Below are 23,709 nucleotides of genomic sequence, written 5' to 3'. Positions count from 1 at the left end.
TATTGCACATTTTGCAATTGAAAGTCATTGGATTTCCATAAGTTAATTCAAAATTAGTGGCCATAGAGTGGAAAGAAAGTTTCAAAGAGACATGTTTGAATACATTTACCATATTTGACTATATATTTTTTTTCTTTAGTTCTTCAAGTTAACTACTTACGCATACTGCAACCATATATAAAGGCTGCAAAAAAATACAAAGCATACACAAAAAGCAATCCAAGTACTACGTAATCACCACCAGCTACAGATACATCTAGTTGACTTTTTTGAATGTTGTAATTGGCTAGATACCTAAGCCCTAACTTTTTTTCTTTCAACTCCTTCCACAATTTGCTAGATACCAAAGTTTAACTTTTTTGAGTGTTGCGAGAACATCTTTCATGTTCATCCTCTCCTCGGATGATTCTGCAGAGCAACTCAAAGCCAATTCCATGATGAATGATACACACTGCAGTACAACTGCAGTGAGGTGTTCTTCCTCTGGCTTAAGCAAGTTAGCATCTATAACATGAGAGATTGCATTTGGTAGTGACTCCCTCATCCAACGTTTCATCGTCATGTCTTCAAAAAACATTTCATCAGTGGGCTTCACTCTTGTGAATGTTTCCATAAGCAAGATTCCATAACTATAAACATCACAACTTGTGGATACTAATCCTTCCAATCCAAACTCTGTATACAATCAAACGACATATCATGTTGTCAAGAAAATTATAGAATTTTGGTGGTGGCAAGTTGGTATGTGTCGGTGGTAGGATTCGTGGCGTGCTAGAGAGTGGTAGTATTGGAGGGGTATGAAATGGTGGTAAGTGTTTGATGGGTGAGTTGTTTTGGGAAAGAAGGGTATGTAGTGGTGGTCGTGTGGAAAAAAAGAGTAATTTTGTTATTTGGTATTATTGTTATATTTGACAAATAAAAAATATAATGTGTAAAGGCAAAAAAGGAATTTACTTATTAAAGTTAACATTGTTAATTTTTCTATTATTGAAAGGGAGGTCGATATAATTATGTTGAAATTGCGAAATTTATTGTATTTTATCATTATTCAATGGAGATCAGTGTAATTTACCATTTTAGAGAATTAGCTCGTTGTCAACAAAATCATAAAAATTTCTATGAAAATTATATTTAAAATTTTGTGCTATAATATGAAAAGTGCATGTCTATAAAAATTGGAAACATATATAAAAAAAACACAAAAATGTGAAAATATAAATTAAAATTTAGAAGTCACCTGGTGCAATATACCCAAATGTTGCTATGGTCTTTGTATGTGTGACACTCTCCCCCAAATCTAATAACTTCGCAATGCCAAAATCACTCACATGTGCAACCATATCATCATCTAGCAGGATGTTGCTGGGTTTCAAATCACAGTGAACCAAAGGCATTGAATAATCATGGTGAAGATACTCCAAAGCACATGCAACATCTATCATTATGTCTAATCTCTGCAATATATCTAAGAAATAGTTGTAAGAATACAACCACTTTTCAAGACTCCCATTAGGCATGTACTCAAGTACTAGAGCTTTGAAATCAAGGTTCGAGCAACTGCTAACGACCTTAATAAGATTGCGATGACGAATGTGTCGCATTATCTCGCATTCTACGTCAAAACTCTTGAATGCAGCTTCTGCTTGCAAGTTGAATACCTTTATAGCCAAAACAGTGGTATCTTCAAGTATAGCTTTGTAGACATAACCAAAACTCCCCATACCAAGCAAGTTTCTCTCGCTAAACCCGTTAGTTGCTCGAAAAAGCTGTTGGTATGTGATTCTTGGAGGTGTTATTGTTGGTAAGAGATCAACATTGGGTGGAGTTTTATTTCTTCTTCGACATTTTATGAACAAGAACACAAAGGTCGTAGCAAGTAGTATGGATGCAATAGGTAACAAGATATATATAGCTAGAGCCACTCTTTTTTCCCTCAGATGATGAAAAGAACTAGTATGGCATGGCGGGACTTGAAACTTTGGTGCACCACATAATGCTTCATTCGACATGAAAGATTGAATGGTGAAGTTTGCAAAAGGTCCCCCATTTGGAATTTGTCCTTTTAACTTATTGAAAGAAACATTGAGATATAAAAGATGAGACAGTGTCTCTAAGGATTTGGGGATCACATCAGAGAGGTCATTATAGGATAGATCTAAGAATTCCAAACTCACCATGCTGCCAAATGAGTCAGGTATAGATCCTTGTAACTTGTTGTGCGCCAATGAAAGAGTAATCAAGTTTTGCAAACCTATAATTGTACTTGGGATTTTGCCTGTGAATTGGTTCACTGAAAAATCTATTAGTATTGCAACTTTGAAACTCCCAAGTTGTGGTGGCAGATTGCCATTTAAAGAATTCGAGGACAAGTTAATTTCCAAGATATCTTTAAGATTGCCCAACCTTGTGGGTATGACGAAAGTTAGTTTGTTGGAATTGAGGTAGAGATATCTTAGAGATGTAATATTCCCTAAGCATTCAGGAATCAATCCAAAAAGTTCGTTTTGGTTCAATCGTAGATCACCCATGTTCTTGAGTTGGCATATATCATCTGGAATGTGCCCTTGCAATTTGTTGTTGGAAAGATCCAATATTTGAAGCTTTCCTAAAGCTTTAATTGTAAAGGGAATGAATCCGGTCAAACCATTTTGTTGCAGATTCAAGAATACCAAATTGCTTATATTACCAATTTCACTAGGAATGTTGCCTTTGATTCCACAAGAATCTGCATTAAAGTCCTCAAGGGAAGTAGAGAGATTTCCAATAGTTGTCGGAAGAATGTCGTCCAGAGGATTATGACTTATCCACAATGTTGTTAAATCTTTGCAATTTACCAAGGAAGTGAGGAAGCTCAATTCTACAGAGGAAGAAGATGACCCACTTGTCAAATTGTTTCCTTGCAAGTTGAGAAAATAGAGTAGACGTAAATTGCCAAACCATTTCGGAATTGAACCCGTAAATGCATTGTTACCAAGGTCTAAAGAAGTGAGTTTAGAAGCATTTGAAATTGACTCGGGAATAATTCCAACGAGGTTATTTGCTCCAAGATAGAGGATTCTAAGATTGGGTAGCCAAAGCCCTATACTTGATGGAAGATTGCCTGACAAGTTATTTCCCGTAAGCGATAAAACCTGAAGTGATGAGATATTAAAAATTGATGTTGGAATGGCACCCATTAAGTTGTTAACAGGAAGTCTTAGCTCTCTCACATTTGGAAGCTCACCAATCTCTTCTGGTATCAGACCTGCCAAAATGTATAAACATAGAAACTTGAAGAAAAAAAATATCAATGGAAACCAATTTTTTAACCCAAAAAAAAAAAAAAAATCTTCGATAAGAAAAAATATTAATTAAGGCATTCACCTTGGTAACATCAAGAGAAAATATTATAACTTGTACAATTGACCTTATCTTTTTTCTTTCTCTTGGTGAGTTATACCTACTGTGGGGACATAATTTTTGAATGACAACGCGTGGCCGAGGTGTCACCGAAGTGCCAGCCGAGGTGCCACGTGTCTTGGTCATGACACCGAGATGATCTCGGCTAGGCCGATGTTATTTGCGAAGATACCGGAATCCGGGATAAGCGGATAAGGGACAAGAGTCCTAGAATGAGAGAGGACTTCAGTTTGGGTAAAGATAAGACTCTTAGAGAGTTTATCTCAATCCTACTGGGAGTCCAAGATTAGCAGTAATCCTAAGTCTATTGAAGCTAGGCTTCTATTGGGACTAGATTTGTGTTGGCTATAAAAGAAAGGCACCCTCATGGGTCTAAGGTATGTCTTTTATGCTTTGTTTAGTGAATTAAGCACTTTTGCTATCTTTGAGAGATAACTGACTTGATCGTCGGAGTGCCCCCGGGTGGACGAACCACGGCCGAAATCTTCTTTTTGTGACAGGTCGTTCGGGTTTAATTTATTCTGCCAGTGTTCTCCAGCTGAGTGCTTGATTAGCAGTGTGGTCGAAAATTGACACACATATCTACTGCTAATGGTTGCATTCACATAATTCATCTTTTACATTGTAGGAGTACCTATTAGTATTTTCCATGTACTATATGGCCAATTTAGAAGACCATATGTAGATGAGAAACTTTTTCATTCCTAATTGGCAATTCAAGATACCTAAATATTATGGGAGGAACATGTAATTCAATGTTCAATTTTGTAACATATAAATATGACAAGAAGTTAAAAAGGGTGCACGATAAAAAATAAGGATAAATTACACTAATATTTCCTTATGTTTAAAGAAAATATAGCAAATTCATAGTCTTGGTATAATTATAAGGAATTCTTTTTTAATAAAGTTAAAGAGATCAAAACCAATGCATGTGGTGTAAAGATACAAGAATAATCAAGGTAAAATAAATATTTCTGTGTAAAAGAGATGACAATATGTCTAAATAATTACTAATGAAAAAGGGTTTAAGTGTTATATAATCCTAAAGGGACCCTAGTTAATTATATCAAACTTATAGGGTTTATTTTATTATTTTCAAATCATAGATGAGGTTAGTGTAATTTATCCCCAAAAAAAAAAAAAAAAAAAAGAAGAAGAAGAAGAAGAAAAGCTCTACTCAAAATTTACCCTATCCAGTTTCAATTTTACAATTCATTTTTTTTTTAATAATAAACTGCAAAATATATTTTTGAATATCTAAAAATTATTTTTGCATTAAAAAAAATTTAAAACTATATGAACTGATGAGTGTTTTGTATTTATTATGATTTTTTCACTAAATTAGTTTTAGTTTCTTTGAAAAAAATTTAGAATTTTTTTTAAAAAATAAATCCAAATAGAGTTGAATCTTCACTTCAATTGAAACAAGTGTAATACCTATGTTATGCATGAAAATAACAAATAATTAAAAAATAATTTTAAAAATTAAATAATAACATAATTTTTTTTTAAATATATAGAAAAAATAATGTAGAATTGACTAAATTTTAACTATTTTCATTCAAGTTACGCCTAAGAGTAGTTAAAAAAATTAAGAATTTTATTAATGTCTTGAAGCTCATATAGTCTTTTTGATAAAAGTGATTTTACTTAATATATAATACAGATTAGGAGAATTAAGATTTGGTTAGTCGTAGAATGAGAAAAGAGTTGATCATCATAAATGAAAATATTACGGAGGGAAAAAGACTTAAATTGACATGGAATAAGAATCATAAACAAATATATGAATTTGTTTAAATCATTTGAGTATATAACTTTTGATAGAGCATAATGGAGAAAAAAAAATTCACATAGCTGATCTCAATTGATTGGGATACAAGACTTAGGTCTTGTTTAGCATGTTCTAAATAACATATGTTATTTTAACACATTATCTTATTTGAGTCACATCGCCTCTTATTTGGATCACATTGCCTCTCTACCACATCATTTCAACCCAATTCACATTTTACATTTTTTTTAGTAAAAATTCAAAAAGTATAGTAATCTAGCACTTCCTAAATAACCTCTTAGTTCGATTTATTCATAATTATAATGCTATTATATTTCTATGTTTAAAGAAAAATCATATATAAATCTAATTTTTAGACTTACTTTGATGATGGGATTGCATTATTTATTTTATTTTCCTCTATCATATTTTGGATTATTTTATGCTATCTTATGTTTGTTTGGAGATGCTATGATAGATGAGAGTTGTACTATGAATGGTTGACTTATGCTATGGATGGATGAAAAATACTATGGTACACCTATGCAAGTTATAATATTTGTAAGTTTGATTGTTACAAATGATATAATGCAATACTATGGGAGTTATAATTAAAAAAAAAAAAAATTGAATTATAACTGAATATCACGTAAGGTATAACCAAACAACTCTCGGATCATAATTAAAATTTTGTCATAACTAACATCACAATATATCATAACTAACAATACAGTAAATTATAATTACTGACTCAAAAATCATAACTAAAGGTGTATATTGTGCACACCTTGAAAGGGGTGTGCACCATAAAATTTTCCTAGAGGACTTGGGTTAGATAATTATATGCCTTGCCCAAATGAGTTGGTAATCAATGCATATAAGTTTGCAGGGAAATTCGATGAGACATACCTTATCACAACTTAGTATAATTTTATCATAAAATTTTATAACACCAATTACAAAATACGTAATCTCGCTACAAATTAGCTTAACAAAAGATATCGTGATTTAGTCATAAACTTTTGTTACATGAATCATAAAATTTTGTATATTTTATTGCGCTAATTTGTATTGAGATTACACATTTTGTGATTAATGTTATGAAATTTTATAGTAAAGTTATACCATTTGTGATAAAATGCATTTCGTACACACTTTACACCATAGTATTTCCTAAGTTTGCAAGGCATAGATGTAGCTTGGAAATCGTATGATGTATTGCTATAACAACCCAACTTGTTCGAGTGGAGCGAGAGGTTGTTCAAGCCCAAGCTCAAGTTGTATTGAGAGTTGTCCAAGTCCGGATTGTAACCCAAGATTGTCTTCCCAAGTCCAATCCAAATAAAACCCAAATTGTTCAAATTGCACATAAATTTTAGGCTGTGTTTGGTAAAGCTTTCAAAAGTTAATTCTACCCCTTGGTTTGAGGGTAGTGTTTGGTTAGTGTTTTAAAAAATTGATTCCACACCCACTTTTCAAAACACGTCTATCCGATCATCCCCCGGATGTCTGGCCGGTTGATCGGAACAATGTTCATTTTTTTTTCACCTGTTATTTTTATATTTTAAATAAAAATATTTTTGAAATGTTTTTTAAATTTTTTATGAGTTTTAAATAGAATTTTAGATTGTGTGTTTGATTATGAGTTGTAACCTTTTGAATCAAATATCATATGTCACATCATTCATTTCAAACTCAATTCAAAACTCTTTTCAAAACTCATAACCAAACAAATTCTTCACACTCAAATCATAATTCCAAAACTCACAAACTCAAAATGTAACTCTATTCTCAAATCATAATTCTAAAACTCTGCCAAATGCTACCTTAGTTTTTTTTTTTTTTCTTTCTTTTTTTTAGTGCCGCAAAGTTATTTAATTTGTCAAAATTAGACTTTAATTACATTTGTTTTGTAAAATCATTAATAATATCAAAACAAAAAATTTATTATATAATGTAAGAAAGATACTGTTATTGTGATCTTTACAATTTATGAGTGATAAAATATTTGTTTTTGTGTTTTGTTAATTGTGTGTATAATATATATTTAATATAATCTAACGATCTAAATTACTTTAATATCATCCAGCGAATAATAATTTTTTTATATTTATATATATATAATTCATGCTTCAGATTGGTCGAGTTGTTTGGTGTCTTTGCCCAAACTCGTCCAAATTTAATTCGGACTTCTGAATTTTTGCCTAAATACATACCAAATTCAAAAATATTTTGTTTAAGTCCTAAAAAAATTCAAGTTAAGCTGAGGTGGTTTGGATTGAACTCGCCCAAGTTACACTCCTAAACTTAATTCTTATAATTTGAAGAAATAAGAAAAGTTTTTGAGGACATTAGGATTGTGTTTGAATTATGAATTAAGATAAGAATTTAAAAATAAAAAATAAAAAGATGAAGATAACATGAATAAAATATAAGTTAAATATTTTTTTTCAATTTTTTGAAAATTCTACCTAAATTTATGAATCCAGATACAAGTACAAAAAAGGCAAGTAGTGTTTTTTTCAATTTTTTGAAAATTCTACCTAAATTTATGAATCCAGATACAAGTACAAAAAAGGCAAGTAGTGTTTCGTGTGATAAAGATTAGTGCTCATTCCCTACCCAAAGTTAGCAACTAAAGTTTGAGAGATGGATGGGTTACCTGTCAAGTTATTGTCTCTAACATGAAATACATTTAGCAAGGTACAGTTGCCGATTGCCCTTGGAATGTTTCCCGTCAATTTATTTTCCCGAAGATACATAAATTGCAGTGAGGAATGATGCGAGCATATATCTCTTGGTAGACTACCAAATAAATTATTGGTGCCTAGATTAAGTTCTTTCAATGAAGAGATGTTAAAGATAGATGATGGTATGAGACCAGCGAGGTTGGAAGATTCCATAGCTAACGCCTCCAAACTATGTAGACTACCAAGTTCTTGTGGAATTTCACCTGCAAAATAATAAATAATTTACGAATTGTACCTAGCTACCAAGAGTGTCGTGTAGTATCAACATACATACATTTGGCCCGTTTGATAGAGTTATGAAAAAGTGATTATAACTTATAGCCTAACAGCTTATAGCTTATAACTGTGAATATAAATTGATTTTTGAGTTATAAATTAAGTTTCTCTTCCCCTACTCAAAGAATAAGTTAATTTTTGACTTATAAAAAGCTATAAGTTGTATTGTTAAGCTGAATCAAATATATTAAAATAACTTAAATTAAACTAAAAACTAAAATAAGTTGAAAATAAATCCTACCAAATAGGACCATTAACATAAAGGTGCTTTTCAAATGGGTAGGCAAATATATAGGCTGCACTTTTGGATAGGCAAATGATGTACATATATACTTCTTGTGCTCAAATTTTAGTAATTCTTTTTTAATATTATTTTTGAATCTTGAATTTGTTAAAATAAAGAAAAATAATTACTTATACTTCTTCAATTTTTATTGATAACCAAACCCATTTTCTCTTATTTAAAATTTTAGACATTATCATCAGGAGTCCACTATTTTAATCAATCAAAAATTGTAATAAGAATCTGGGGAAGGGATTTGTTAAAAAAATTAGTACTTTTGTTTAATCCATTTTCTCTTCCATTTCTTTTTCATCCATTAATCTCTTCACAAATTTAATATTCAAATATACTTTTTTGTTCTCCAAATCCATAATGCTATGATAATCATATTTATCTATCATATTTTGTTTATTATTTTATTGTACTAATAACATGTGTAAGTAGTACAACTCATTACTCCAACAAAATATGGTAGACATTATCATCAGGAGCAGAAAGGTATATACATAAAAACAAAAATTGAGTTAATAAAAACAAAAATTGAGTTAATTTTAGTAAATTATTAATTGTAGATAATTTTTATTGGGTGGTTCTATTTGCACCCCAAAAATTAAGTTGGACACCCCAATTTAATGAAACTATTTTATTACTATTAAGTCCTTATTTAAGGAGAAGGATTCTCTCCAATCCAAGACGGTATTATTAGGCCCATAAGGCCCACCACGGGTCCCATTTTGATGATTCGAACTGTTTAATATGTAAAACTCGTCGAGTACTTTGTTCCTACAAAATATTATGTTGATCGGATATCAATAATCCCTTGATCTGAATATATTTTTATGAACAAATGTTTTTAAAATCTTATTTACTATTAAAAAAAATATGATCTGATCAAGGGGCCATCAATATTTGATCAACCTGGTTTTTTGGATGGAAGAAGTACTCGACAAAATCTACACATTAAACGGTTCAGATCATTGAATGGTTCAAATCATATTGATCGAATATTGATAGTCCTTTGATCTGAATACATTTTTATTAGCAATTTATTTTTAAAATCTTATTTACTATTAACAAAAATATGATCTGATCAAGGAGCTATTGATATCTGATCAACCTAATTTTTTGGGGATGGAAGAAGTACTTAACGAGATCTATATATTGAACGGTTCTGATCATCGAAATAGGACTTGTGATGGGCTCTATAGACCCAACAGTGTTGTTCAGTCCACAAAATGGACTGGAGAGAATCCTTTCCCCTTATTTAAAACGACCAAAAAGTACATAACATTGAAAAAAGTATAAATCAAAGTGTTTTGGACACCTTATTCATTATTAGCCTCAATATTTCTTTTCTCTCTCTTCTTTTCTTACTTTCTTCACTTCAGATCTTCATATTTACCCTATTTGCTTGAATCCATCATTCTTGCATTCTAGTTCACATTTGAAATCAACAATGGACAATAAATAAGATGTTTTCAAGCAATTTTCTATAGATAAAGTAAGTTTTCATTTGATAGTTATCGTTTTTCATTGTTTCGTTTACGAAATTGATTCGAAAATTCAGTATTGAACAAATTAAGTTTATTCTGAAACTTATTTCTAAACAAAAGATCTGAACCGTTCAATGTGTGAATCTCGTCGAATACTTTTTCCATTTAAAAAATCGGGTTGATCAGATATTGATAGCCACTTGATCTGAATACATTTTTATCAACAATTTATTTTTAAGATCTTATTTACCATTAACAAAAATAGGATCTGATCAAGGAGCTATCGATATCCGATCAACTTGATTTTTTTGGATGGAAGAAGTACTTGATGAGATCTACACATTGAATGGTTCAGATCATTGAAATGGGACCTGTGGTGGCCCCATGGACCCAACAGTACCGTTCAGTTCAAAAGTAGATTAAAGGGAATCCTTTCCCCTTATTTAAAATGACCAAAAAGTACTTGACATTGAAAACAGTGTAAATCAAAGTGTTTTAGACAACCTATTCATTATCAGTCCCAATATTTTTTCTCTCTCTCTTCTCTTCTTACTCTCTTCACTTTGGATCTTCATACCTAACCCTATTCGCTTGAATTCAACATTCTTGCATTCTATTTCACATTGAAATCAACAATGGACAATAAAAAAGATGTTTTCAAGCAATTTTCTATAGATAAAGTAAGTTTTCATTTGATAGTTATCGTTTTTTGTTGTTTGGTTTACATAATTGATTTGGAAATTCAATACTAAACATATTACGTTTATTCGGAAACTTATTTCTAAACAAAATTCATATATTCGGCAACGTGTTTCCGAAATAATGGTCATTGTTAAATATTTTATATCCGAACAAATTGTCTATGTTCAGCTCTATTTTTCTGAACATTTAATTTTCTAACCTTTTCACACTCTAATTTCGAACAAAAAAAAAAAGAAGAAAACTATTGGGTATTATGTTCGGCACTGAGCATCCGAAGAAATTTCATAAGTTCGAAATTAAGTATCCAGATATATATATATATATGTGTGGGGGGGGCATATTTTTTGGGTAGTCCACGTGGCCAAGGTTATTAGCCAAGGTGCCACACGGGCGGACCATGGTGCTGAGATATGGTGTGATAATACCGGAATCCGAGATATTTGAAAAGAAGACTAGAGTCCTAGATGACATCAAGCTACCTATTTGGAATGAGATGAGACTTTTGAGGAACTTCATCTTAATCTGAATAGTGTGAGTTGTGATCAATGTTATCCTTGAAAAGGATAGAGTCCCATGAAGTGAGACTTCTAGAGGAAGTTGGACACTAATCATTATAAAAGTAAGGCAACCCCGTGAGTGTAATAACCCTCACCACAGATTACTGATAACCCTACTGATTGCTGCTAAACTGTGACTGATTATGATAAGTAATTGAATTGACTGAAACACTGAACTGACTGATTGAACGTACTAGTTTAAATGCATGTTTATCTGTTTGACTGTTTAATTATCTGTTCATGTTTATGTTTAAACTGCAAATTGAAGGCCTTATCGGCGGCCGAATCTGAAATTGATTAGTGTTATATGTTAATCGTAATTTATGTGATTTTATGGCATATTTATCTGAATTGTGATTTGGTATAATTAAATTAGATTAAAATAAACTAAATTACATTGATTGGACTTAATTGCCAAAATGCCACTTAGTGGCCCACTACATGGAGCATTTGAGACTTGCCCTCATTCTATTTTGTACATTTCATCAGCCTTGTTGAGTGTATAACCAGCTAAAGAGTGAGGGAGAGTGAGAGAGGTGAGTTCAACTTGTTTTCATTTTGATTTTCTTTGAAGGCTTAGGGGATTTGGAAGTTAAGTGCAAATTGAGCTCCTAAACCATGAATACAAGACTTAAGGTAGAACATCCACCTTCTTGAACTTGTTTTTGAATTGATTCATGCATGGTTCTTGTGTCCTTAGTGATCTAAGCCTAGATTGAGCCTTGTAATGTTGAATTGAAGCTTAATCTTTGCATGCATGGCATACTCTTGCATCTTGAGGTTGTTCTTCATAAATTTGCCACACGTATGTTCATATTATTGTTATAGTCCATGTTTTCATCTTGTTTTTGAGGAAATTAGCTCATTAGAGCATGTAATTGAAGCTTTGAATTAGTTTAAACTCATGCATGTCGTGTTTGAGTTATGTTCATGAAAATTGGTTTGAAATTGGATTTAATTGAACTACTTTTGGGCTTTGATTTCTCAAATTAACCTTTGAAACATGTTATATTATGAGTTTTGAAGTGTTTTCCAAAAAATTAGCCCAAAAGGATCGGATTTGGTGTTTTGTAAGTTGAATTTGAGCTTGAGGTTCAAATCTGGAAATTTCAGATTTTGGACTCACGCTCGAGCGGAGTGTCTGGCGCTCGAGCGTGAAATTCGTGCTCCCAGCACTTTGCACTGTTTAGAAGTCCGCTCGAGCGGAACAATTGACGCTCGAGCGGGACATTGTGTCTTACGCTCGAGCGGGTGTCGAGCGCCTAATCGAGCGTGATTTTCACACATCCAGCACTTTTAACTGTTTTGCATTAAGCTCGAGCGGGTAAGTCTACGCTCGAGCGATAACCTTTGTCTGCATTTCCGCTCGAGCGAAGTAACCTACGCTCGAGCGTGAACCCTGTTTTTTGAAAATTTTGAAAATGCTTTTCAAGTGCATCTTTGCATTCTCATTTCATCCTAGGCATTCCTAGGCCTAGTTTAAGGTATCTTATAAGGATATTGATGTAGGACCACACAGAGTTGAGTTAGGGATTAAGTTATTATTTTCCCAACTGTATAGCTTAGTGTGTGTTCACTCTGTAACTGTGTATGATTGGCATCTGAGGACACATTCTAGCTTAACTGTAGCCCAGAACTCTGTGAGTAACAACTGTGTAAAGATATGTTCAAATATGATTATCTTCTGAATAATTGAACTGTACTATTTTCTGAAATGATACTGTTACTGAATGAATGATGTCCTAATTGTGAACTGTATTGTGGCATCCTTAATAACCTACTGTTACTGTATTGTACTGCTACTGTCACAGAGATCTCTGTCGGTTCCCATGTTAGAACCACTACTGTTTACTGTTATGATGGCCATCAACTGACTGTTCAGTCTGACAAGACCTACTGTACTGTTTTGCTACTAGATGTACCACATATGACTGTAATGACTAAATAACTGATATACTGATTGAAATGATTGTTTTCAATACTGTAAGGACATTCATTCTTAACCTCTTTACGCATTATGTTATTCACTTGGCTTTAGCTCACTGCTCATATATATATGTAGGTGTACAGGCATTGGACCGTTGCTAGAAGCGTCGGGGTAAATTCCAGTTTTGTCAAGCCAACCTATGTGCCTCACTGCGAGGTTCCGAGTCCGTTCAAGCTAAGGCTTTGGGGTGTTTTAGTTTCCCCATTTCTGTTCTGTTTTTGTATAGATTGTATGCACTGTTAGTATACTGTTTTAATAGGGATTAAGTTCCTGTCCTGAACGATTATAAATGTTGTACATACTGTTTTGCACTGATTGTATATATGTATGAAAAGTCTTTTTGCATACAGACTGTCACAGCTCATTGGACATATTTTAATTACTGTATTGACTTCCGCCAGCCCTGTACTCTGTATTACTGTATTACTGTTAAGCAGGCTTTCGGTAATCTTGGATTACTGGCCGGTTACGGTACTAAACCCATAGGGGCGGGTTTGGGTCGTGACAGTGAGTCTAAGGTATGCTTCTATTTGTGATGCTTTTAATTGTGAATTGTGTACTTGTTTGATATCATTGAGAGATAAGTTGACTGACTTTATCGTCGGAGTGCCCCCGGGTGGACAAACCACCGCGATATTCTCATCTTCCTGTTGGTAGGTGGTTTGGTTAATCTATTTTGTCGCTTACTTTCTAGCTAAGTTCCGTGTTTGGTTGTGTGGTCGGAAATCAACACCCACAATTTGGTGCCGTCTATGGGAACTTAGTTAGAATAGATGGCCATAATCATGCAAGATCAACGTGTCCGCAACGACGAGTTCAACGAAGATGGAGAATGCGTCAACATTAACATAATTAAGACCCTTCCAGAAAGGATGAATACAAAGATAAGGAGGCATGAGCGCTACCGAAGAGATGAAGACGACCTTCAAGTGAAAAAGACATTGGCCTAGGAAAAGTAGATCCAAGACGGAAGAGCATGGCCTAGGCGGAGCAGATCCCAAATGGAAGAGCAAGGCCTAGGTGAAGTAGATCCAAGATGGAAGAGCATGGCCTAGGTAGAGCAGATCTCAGATGGAAAAGCATGGCCTAGGTGAAGAAGATCTGAGATAGAAGAGTATGACCTAGGTGGAGCAGATCCAAATGGAAGAGCATGGCCTAAGTGAAGCAGATCCAAGATGGAAGAGCATGACCTGGGTGGAGCAGATCCCAAATGGAAGAGCATGGCCTAGGTAAAGTAGATCCAAGATGGAAGAGCATGGCGTAGGTGGCGCAGATCCCAGATGGAAGAGCATGGCCTTGCTAAAGAAGATCCAAGATGAAAGAGCATGACCTAGGTAGAGCAGATCCCAAATGGAAGACTATGGCCTAAGTGAAGCAGATCCAAGATGGAAGAGCATGGCCTAGGTGGAGCAGATCCCAAATGGAAGAGCATGGCCAAGGTGAAGCAGATCCAAGACGAAAGAGCATGGCCTAGGTAAAGCAAATCCCAGAAGATAAGATCTCGGCCTAGATGATTAGGTCCGAGAAGACAAGTGTTTAACCTAAGTGGGCAGATCCCAGATCCAATAGATAAGATCTCGACCTAGATGATTAGGTCTAAGAAGATAAGAGCTTAGGCTAAGTGAGCAGATCCCTGATCCCAGAAGACAAGATCTCAGCCTAGATGAGTAGGTTTGAGAAGATAAGAGCTCAACCTAAGTGAACAGATCCCAAATCCCAGAAGACAAGATCTTAGCCTAGATGAGTAAGGCCTGAGGAGAAAAAAGTTCAACCTAAGTGGGCAGATCCTAGATCCAAAAGACAAGATCTTGGCCTAGATGAGTAGGTCCGAGAAGACAAGAGCTTAGCCTAAGTGAGCAGATCTAAGATCCCAGAAGACACGATCTGGGCCAAGATGAGTAGGTATGAGAATATAAGAGCTCAACCTAAGTGAGCAGATCCTAGATCCAGAAGACAAGATCTCAGCCTAGATGATTACGTCCGAGAAGACAAGAGCTTAACCTTAGTGAGTAAATCCCAGAAGACAAGATCTCAGCCAAGATGAGTAGGTCCGAGAAGACAAAATCTTAGACTAAGTGAGCAAATTCCAAATCCTAGAAGACAAGATCTCAGCCTAGATGAGTAGGTCCGAGAAAATAAGAGCTCAGCCTAAGTGAGCAGATCCCAAATCCCAGAAGACAAGATCTTGGCCTAGATGAGTAAGGTCTGAAAAGAAAAGAGTTCAACCTAAGCAGGCAAATCCCAGATCCAAAAGACAAGATCTCGGTCTAGATGAGTTGGTCCGAGAAAACAAGAGTTCATCCTAAGTGAGCAGATCCTAGATCCCGGAAAACAAGATTTTTGCCTAGATGAATAGGTCTGAGAATATAAGAGCTCAACCTAAGTGAGAAGATCCCAGATCCAGATGATAAGATCTCGGCCTAGATGATTAGGTCCAAGAAGACAAGAGCTCAGCCTAAGTAAGCAGATCCTAGATCCTAGAAGACAAGATCTCGACCTAGATGAGTAGGTCCGAGAAGACAAGAGCTCAGCCTAAGTGAGCAGATACTAGATTAAAGAAGACAAGATCTTGGCTTAGATGATTAGGTTCGAGAAGACAATAGCTCAATCTAAGTGAGCAGATCCCAGATCCCAAAAGACAAGATTTCGACCTAGATGACTATGTCTGAGAAGACAAGAGTTTAGCCTGAGTGTGTAGATCCCAGATCCTAGAAAACAAGATCTCGGCCTAGATGAGTAGGTCTGAGAAAATAAGAGCTCAGCCTAAGTGAGCAGATCCCAGATCCTAGAAAACCAGATTTCGGCCTAGATGACTATGCCTGAGGAGACAAGAGTTCAACCTAAGTAGGTAGATCCTAGATCCAAAAGACAAGATCTCGGCCTAGATGAGTAGGTCCGAGAAGACAAGAGCTCGGCCTAAGTGAGCAGTTCCCAGATCACAAAAGACAAGATCTTGGCCTAGATGATTATGTCCGAGAAGACAAGATCTTGACCTAGATGATTAGGTCCGAGAAAACAAGATCTTGGCCTAGATGAGTAGATCCGAGAAGACAATAGCTCAGCCTAAGTGTGCATATCCCAGATCCCAAAAGACAAGATCTCGGCTTAGATGAGTAGGTCCGAGAAGATAAGAGCTCAGCCTAAGTGAGCAAATCCTAGATCCCAGAAGATAAGATCTTGGCCTAGATGAGTAAGGTTTAAGAAGACAAGAGTTCAACCTAAGTGGGCAGATCCCAGATCCAAAAGACAAAGATCTTGACCTAGATGATTAGGTTCGAGAAGACAAGAGCTCAGCCTAAGTGAGCAGATCCAAGATTCTAGATCCCAGAAGACAAGATCTTGGCCTAGATGAGTAGGTCAGAGAATATAAGAGCTCAACCTAAGTGAGCAGATTTCAAATCCAGAAGACAAGATCTCAGCCTAGATGATTAGATCCAATAAGACAAGAGCTCAGCTTAAGTGAGCAGATCCCAAATCCCGGAAGACAAGATCTCGGCCTAGATAAATAGGTTCAAGAAGACAAGAGCTCAGCCTAAGTGAGCAAATTCCAGATCCCGGAAGACAAGATCTTGGCCTAGATGAGTAGGTTTGAGAAGATACGAGCTCAGCCTAAGTGAGCAGATCCAAGATCCCAGAAGACAAGATCTTGGCCTAGATGACTAGGTCCGAGAAGACAGGTAGGAAAATAATTTTGAAAAGATCAGAACTTACTGGAGATGAACAGAGTTGAGATAAAACAAAGCTTCCCTGAGATTAAAAGATCTTGACGGTAAGAGATTGTCGAGGCCTTAGAATGTGGCTTGACGAAATTTGGAGCTCAGTTCTAATGGTGTCAATAACCTTAGCCGAAGTATTAATAAAATACTAGTATCGACTTTGTTTATTACAAAATGTTGTTTATGATAGTGAGATAAGACTAAAAAAGTCTTAAGGCGATGTTTCAGTATGCAACATGATGACTAATTTAGACTTGCCATGACGGAAAAGTTGAACTAAGTCTACGATGTTTCAGCATGAAACATGACGATTAACTAAGACTTGCCATGACGACAGAGTTGAATTAAGTCTACGATGTTTCGGCACAAGACAAGGCAAAACTGGCCATGTCCTGGTCAGTTTATAAGAAAAGCCGAGGTAGTTAGTACTCTCGGTGCACTAAGGTTAAGCCTAAAGTGCTTCGTTTGGGCGAGCCAAACATGACAATCTTGGTTGAGATGACGATCTCGGTTGAGATGTTGATCTTGGTTGACATGATGATCTTGGTTAAGATGTTGATCTTGGTTGAGATGATGATTTCAGTTGAGATATTGATCTTGGTTGACAAGATGATCTCGGTTGAGATGTTGTTCTTGGTTCCTGATGAGTTGATACTATGATCTTGATGTTCTTGAACCAGCAAGTCATGATCTCTACTAGTAGTGCGACCTCTATCGAGATGTTGGACCTGGATGAGACAGAACATGATGGTTCTTGATTCTTGATTCTTGATTCTTGACGAGCAGACATTTGAGTCCTTGTTTTTTTACGTTGGCGAGTTATGATTTTGTTCAAAAGAGTATTTCTAGCTTGTTGTTTAGCCGACATGTTGGAAGATGAAACGATATAGGTTCCATCACCTCAGGTTGCCGAGGTAATAGAACCTAGGGGCAGTTGTGGAGATATATTTTTTAGGTAGTCCACGTGGCCAAGGTTGTTAGCTGAAGTGCCATGTAGGCAGACCATGGTGCCGAGATATAGTGCGATAATACCAGAATCTGAGATATTTGAATAGAGGACTAGAGTCCTAGATGACATCAAGCTGCCTATTTGGATAGAGATGAGACTCTTGAGGAAGTTCATCTTACTCAAAATAGTTTGAGTTGTGATAGATGTTATCTTTGTAGAGGATAGAATCGCATGAAGTGAAACTTCTAGAGAAAGTTAAACACTGATCATTATAAAAGTAAAGCACCCCCGTGGGTCTAAGGTATGCTTCTATTTGTGATGCTTTTGATTGTGAATTGTGTACTTGTTTGATATTCTTGAGAGGTAAGTTGACTGACTTGATCGTCGGAGTGTCCCCGGGTGGACGAACCATCACGGTATTCTCATCTTCTTGTTAGTAGGTGGTTGGCTTAATCTATTCTGCCGCGTGATCTCTAGCTAAATTCCCTGTTTGGTTGTATGGTCGGAAATCAACACGCATAATATATATATATATACATAATTTGTTCAGCACTGAGTATCCAGATGAAAATGGTGCAACTAATTTTTCTATTTTTCGGAACTGAGTATTCGAACATATTTCATTTGTTCGGCACTAAATATCCGAATAAACTTTATAGTTTCGGAATTAAGTTTCCAGACAGTAGGTATTAGACTTGAGGTCTAGGAGGTAGAATTTCTAAAGTTTTTTATTTTTTATTTTTTATTTTCAGGGTTATAATAGGTATTATTTGGGGTGTCTAAACAAATAAATAAATATTTAGGGTGTGTTTGGTAACGTTTACGTTTTCAGTTTATATTTATAAAAATTTTATAAACTGGTTTTTGTTTATTTTTTGTTTATTTTTAGAAAAACATAAACTACAAACGCGTTTAGTAATTGACAAAATGTTTACAAAATTTAAAAAATATAAAAAAGAGTGAAAAATGGCAAGTGGTGGCGAAAGACGGTGGGTGGTGGGTAGCTGGTGGTGGCGGGTGGGTGGGTGACGGTGGCGGGTGGTAGCGAGTGGGTGGTGGTGGTGGTGGTGGCGGCGGTGGCGAGCGGTGGAAAGTGGTGACGGTAGGTGGTGGCGGGTGGGTGGGTGACGGTGGCGGGTGGTGAGTGGTAGCGAGTGGGTGGCGATGGCGATGGCGGTGGCGGTGGCGGATGGTGAGTGGTGGTGGCAGGTGGGTGGTGGATGGCGGGTGGTAGTAGTGGGTGGGTGGATGACAGTGGCGGGTGGTGGCGGCAAGTGGGTAGTGGATGGCGGGTGGGTAGTGGGTGGTGATGGTGGTTGGGTAGGTGACGGTGGCGGGTGGTGGGTGGTAGCGAGTGGGTAGTGGTGGTGGTGGTGGTGGCGGTGGTGGCGGCCGGTGGTTGGTGGTGGTGGCAAGTGGGTGGCGGATAGCGGGTGATGGCGGGTGGTGGTGGTGGTTGGTAGGTGAGTGGGTGACGGTGGCGGGTGGTAGGTGGTAGTGAGTGGGTGGTGGTGGTGGTGGTGGTGGTGGTGGTAGCAGGTAGGTGGCGGGTGATGGTGGTGATGGTGGTGGTGGGGGGGCGGGTGGGTGGGTGACAGGTGGCTGGTGGTGGTGGGTGGCTGGTGGTGGTAGGTGGTGGATAGTGGTGGCAGGTAGGTAGTGAGTGGTGATGGTAAGTAGGTGGCGGGTGGTGGTGATGGTGGCAGGCGGTGGATGGTAGTGGCGGGTGGTGGGTGGTTGATGGCAGGTGGGTGGTGGGTGGTAGTGGTGGTGATGGTGGTAGTGGCAAGGGGTGGGTGGTGGTGGCGAGTGGGTGGCAGGTAGGTGGTGGTGGCAGGTGGGTTGGTAGTGGTGGCTGGCTGTGGTGGCGAGTGGTGGGTGGTGGTGGCAGATGGTGGTCGTGGGGGGTGAGAGGTGGGTGGTGGGTGGTGGTGGCGGAAGACGGTGGTGGAAAATGATGGTGGGTGGTGGTTAGTATTGGGTAGTTAAAAAAAAAAAAAAAAACTGAAAACTCAAAATGGAAACATATTTTTTGTGTTTTTATTTTTTGGCCAAATTTATAAACTGAGACCACTGATTTATAAATTAAAAATTTTACCAAACAAATTTTTATTTGAGTTTTTTAAATTTTTGTAAATATAAATAAAAAACTGAAAACGTAAGTGTTACCAAACGACACCTTAAATTTCAAATTGGGGTGTTTCAAATAATGGGGTGCCCAACTTGATTTTTGAGGTGCATTTAGAATTACTCCTTCTAGATAAGCGTTGTGAAAGAAATAGTTATTGAAGGATCACTTAGATACTTGCAATGAAGAAGAGGTTGGTGGTTCAACACATAAACGTTTTGAATTATTAAGTAATTCTTAGCATATAATAAGCATTTTGGGAGAAGTATTTCATGAAGGCAAAAAAAATCTAGCAAGTCTTTTTTTTATTTTATAATTGAAAGTTTTGAATTGTTTGGGATGACCTAAATAAGTGTATTTTTTGCCTTTTTACGAAAAGATGTGCAGAAAAATAGAGAGGTGATGTGATGAAAAAAAGATAAAAAGATGGATTATATTAGAGTTGCCAAACTTGGCCTTATTACGTAGATCTCAGAGGCATGGTTTGGCAAGTGGGTTTGGATAGGTTTGGGACTAGTTTAACCACAAAAAATAAAATAGGCTATTTTAGTCATAACAAACAAAACATCACATATAACTCACAATCATTACACTCTTCTCTCACAGAAAAAGTCAAAAAAGTCAAAAAACTAAAAAGCTCTTCCCAAACCAAACTTTTTAGCCCAGGCTAAAATAACCAAAAATGCCAAAATGTCAAAAAGTCAACCCACTTCCCAAACGAAGCCAGAATATAATTGATTAAATTATTGTTTTAAGCGTTTTATTAGTTAATAAAACATACTAATTAAAAACCTGACAAATCATTTGAATTTTAAAATTAACAAATGAAGTGATATGTGCTAGTTATATTAATAAAATTAACTTGGTAAAATTGATAGTATTAACTAACATAAGGGATAATAAATAGCCAAAATTTTATTATAAATATTCAAGTTATGAATATTGATAAAATGTACGGGGTAATAAATAATTTTCAAAAATTTGTAGGGGGTCCCTTACCTACCTTTATAGTTTGGCCCCTAGTCATCCAACAATTATTATTATTTTGGAAAAAATGCAACAATTTATAACCAAACTAGACATAACTAAAGATTATTTTATTAATCGTACCTAAAATAATAATTATAATAAATTATAATTAATATATTGCAATAAGAGATTGTTTGGAATGTTCTAAATAAATATACTTTTTGACTTTTTATAAAATATGAGTTGGATTTGAAGTAATGTGACTTAAATAAGATGATGTGACTTAAATAGAATAGTGACTTTTTGATTTTTTGAGGACACTCCGAACAAGGCCTAAGTTATAAGAGAAAAGATAGGGATCATGAAAAAACTTTCATGAAAATGATCATGAAAGAATTATGACCCTTGGATTACCTTGATTAGTGTGTGGTGCTTTATTTTAAGTGTAATCCAAGAGTCATAAATCTTTCATGATCATTTTCATGAAAGTTTTTTTATGATACCTAGTATTGCTCAAGTTATAATTAAGTCATAAGTAAGCATTATAATCAAATACAACATGCGGCATAATTAAAACTCTTTGGTCATTAACAAAATAAAATTATAAAGGATCATAATTAATACAATAATAAAACAAAAGTCATAATTGTGAATATGGTATACACCGAAAAAAAAAAAAAAGATTTGTATTATGAAAATTTTCAAATCTTCTTACTTTGAATATATATCAAACGTGAATTAAACTGAATAACAATAACAAGTGAGAATGAATCATACCTTCAAAGTTGTTACCACTAAGATATAAAATCTGAAGCAAAGTCAAATTCCCAATTGCTTTTGGAATGTAACCAGTGAATTTATTGGCAGACAATGATATGCTTTGGAGCTCTCTACATTCACCCAGAGTTGTTGGAATTTGGCCATCAAACTCATTCAGAGAAAGACGAAGAAATTTCAGTTTAGGATGAAAAACACACATATCCTCCGGAAGACTACCAGACATCATATTATGTGTGAAACCAATCAATTCAAGTGATGAGATGTTGAAGAAGGATGGCGGTATAGACCCCGACCAATTATTAAGTTCCATGCGTAACGTCTTTAGTTTAGGAAGATGACCGATCTCCTCAGGAACTCTTTCCTCTAGAAAATTAGACCTTAAATTGAGATGCTCTAATGTTGATATGTTGCCAATGGAAGGTGGAACTCTTCCTGTGAAACTGTTTTTTGCGAGACACAAGTACTGAAGCTTGGGTAAGTTTCCAAACCATGACGGAACACCTCCATCGAAATTGTTGTCACCAAAGTCGACAACATTTAGGCGATGCAATCGAGCCAACTCACTGGAAAGATGACCATGGAAAGTGTTGCTGGAGATGTTGAAGTAGGATAGAAATGAGAGGTTTCCAATGTGGGGTGGGATGGTGCCTCCAATATCCATGTTTGGGAGATTCAAGGCCACTACTCTGTAGTGGCGCTTGCCGCAAGAGACACCAATCCAGTCACAAACTGAGGTGGCTGAGGACCAGTTAGTTGCCAATATGTGGTGAGGATGGTCTAAAGTGATATAGGATTTGAAAGCTAAAAGAGCAGATTGATCAGTGGTGGAGTTGGGAACATTCATAGCCAAACAGGGTAGGAAACAGTACTGTGCCAAGGACGCTAGTACTACTACTAGTGCAGTTAACCAAGTTTTCTCCATGAAGGCTGAGTGGGATGTATAACTTGGTATATGCAATAATAATAATAACATGGGAAATAAAACGAGAAAGAGAAAAGTGCTATTAAAATAATGAACTGAGTCTAGTATATATAAAGGTAAATTATAACAAAGAGAAAAGTGATGAGTCTAGTATATATAGAGGCAAATTATATTGGTAGTTTTTACATTTTACTTTTTGTGTTATTTTTGTCTATCACATTTCAATTGGCTGAATTTTAATGCTTAATTTAAATTTTGCATCAATTTGGTTCAATTGATAATACTGTTCACCTTGTTTGGTTTTAGAAAATTGAGTTTTTTTTTTTTTTTTTTTTTGAGTTTTTTTTTCAGTCAAAAAAAAATAATATTTTAAGAATATTTTTATTTTTTATATGCATCTAATCTAGATATACTTAAAAAGTATAATATTTATAATTTTTTTTTAAAAAAAATTCATCAAATATGAAAACTCAATATATTTTTATATTCTTGTGTATTTATTGAATTTTCAAAATATGTTTTCCAAAACATTTTACTTTTTAGGTGTATTTAAGTTATGTGCATTTAGAAAGTAAAAAACTTTACTTAAAATATTTCAAAAAATCAATAAAAAAATAAGAAAACAAAAAGTTCAATTTTCAAATCAATCAAAACCAAACAAGGTGGTTAGTGTTTTTAATGAAAAATGATCATGGAATTGGTTGAAATTAACCTAATGAATTGAATATATTTATAATTTTGCCTTTAAAATATGACACATATCACTTATATGCATATTTTTTTGTTAAAAAATATTAGCAATTTTAAACAATTGAATTAAATTAAAATAAAGTTATAGATTTAGAATTAAAATCAATTCAACTAAAATTAAAAGAATCAAAATGATGAGAGTAATTATGTTTATACTTGATCATTATTATTTCATAAACCTGCACTACTAGAACATCATGGACCCACTCTAAGCTCTGGTGTGTTTGATTGGGGGATTATACTATCCCGGGGGAGTGTGGGACAATTTTGG

The 23,709-nt window shown here is 35.3% G+C and overlaps 1 protein-coding gene across 1 annotated transcript; it reads right to left on the bottom strand.

The window, feature by feature from the left end:
* Nucleotides 1–32: 32 nt before the first annotated feature.
* On the bottom strand, nt 33–22,745 carry LOC114267723 (uncharacterized). The gene is made up of 4 exons (XM_082886320.1): nt 21,764–22,745; nt 7,839–8,129; nt 1,238–3,244; nt 33–675 (listed from the first exon to the last, which is right to left on the bottom strand). The coding sequence occupies exons 1-4, from the start codon at nt 22,737–22,739 to the stop codon at nt 317–319; spliced, it is 3,633 nt and encodes a 1,210-aa protein (XP_082742446.1). The 5' UTR covers nt 22,740–22,745; the 3' UTR covers nt 33–316.
* Between the last annotated feature and the right edge of the window lie 964 nt (nt 22,746–23,709).

Source organism: Camellia sinensis, chromosome 9 (genome assembly GCF_055761805.1).
Source record: "Camellia sinensis isolate YWXY chromosome 9, ASM5576180v1, whole genome shotgun sequence".
Taxonomy (NCBI): domain Eukaryota; kingdom Viridiplantae; phylum Streptophyta; class Magnoliopsida; order Ericales; family Theaceae; genus Camellia; species Camellia sinensis.
This window is presented reverse-complemented; position numbering and strand designations above follow the sequence as displayed.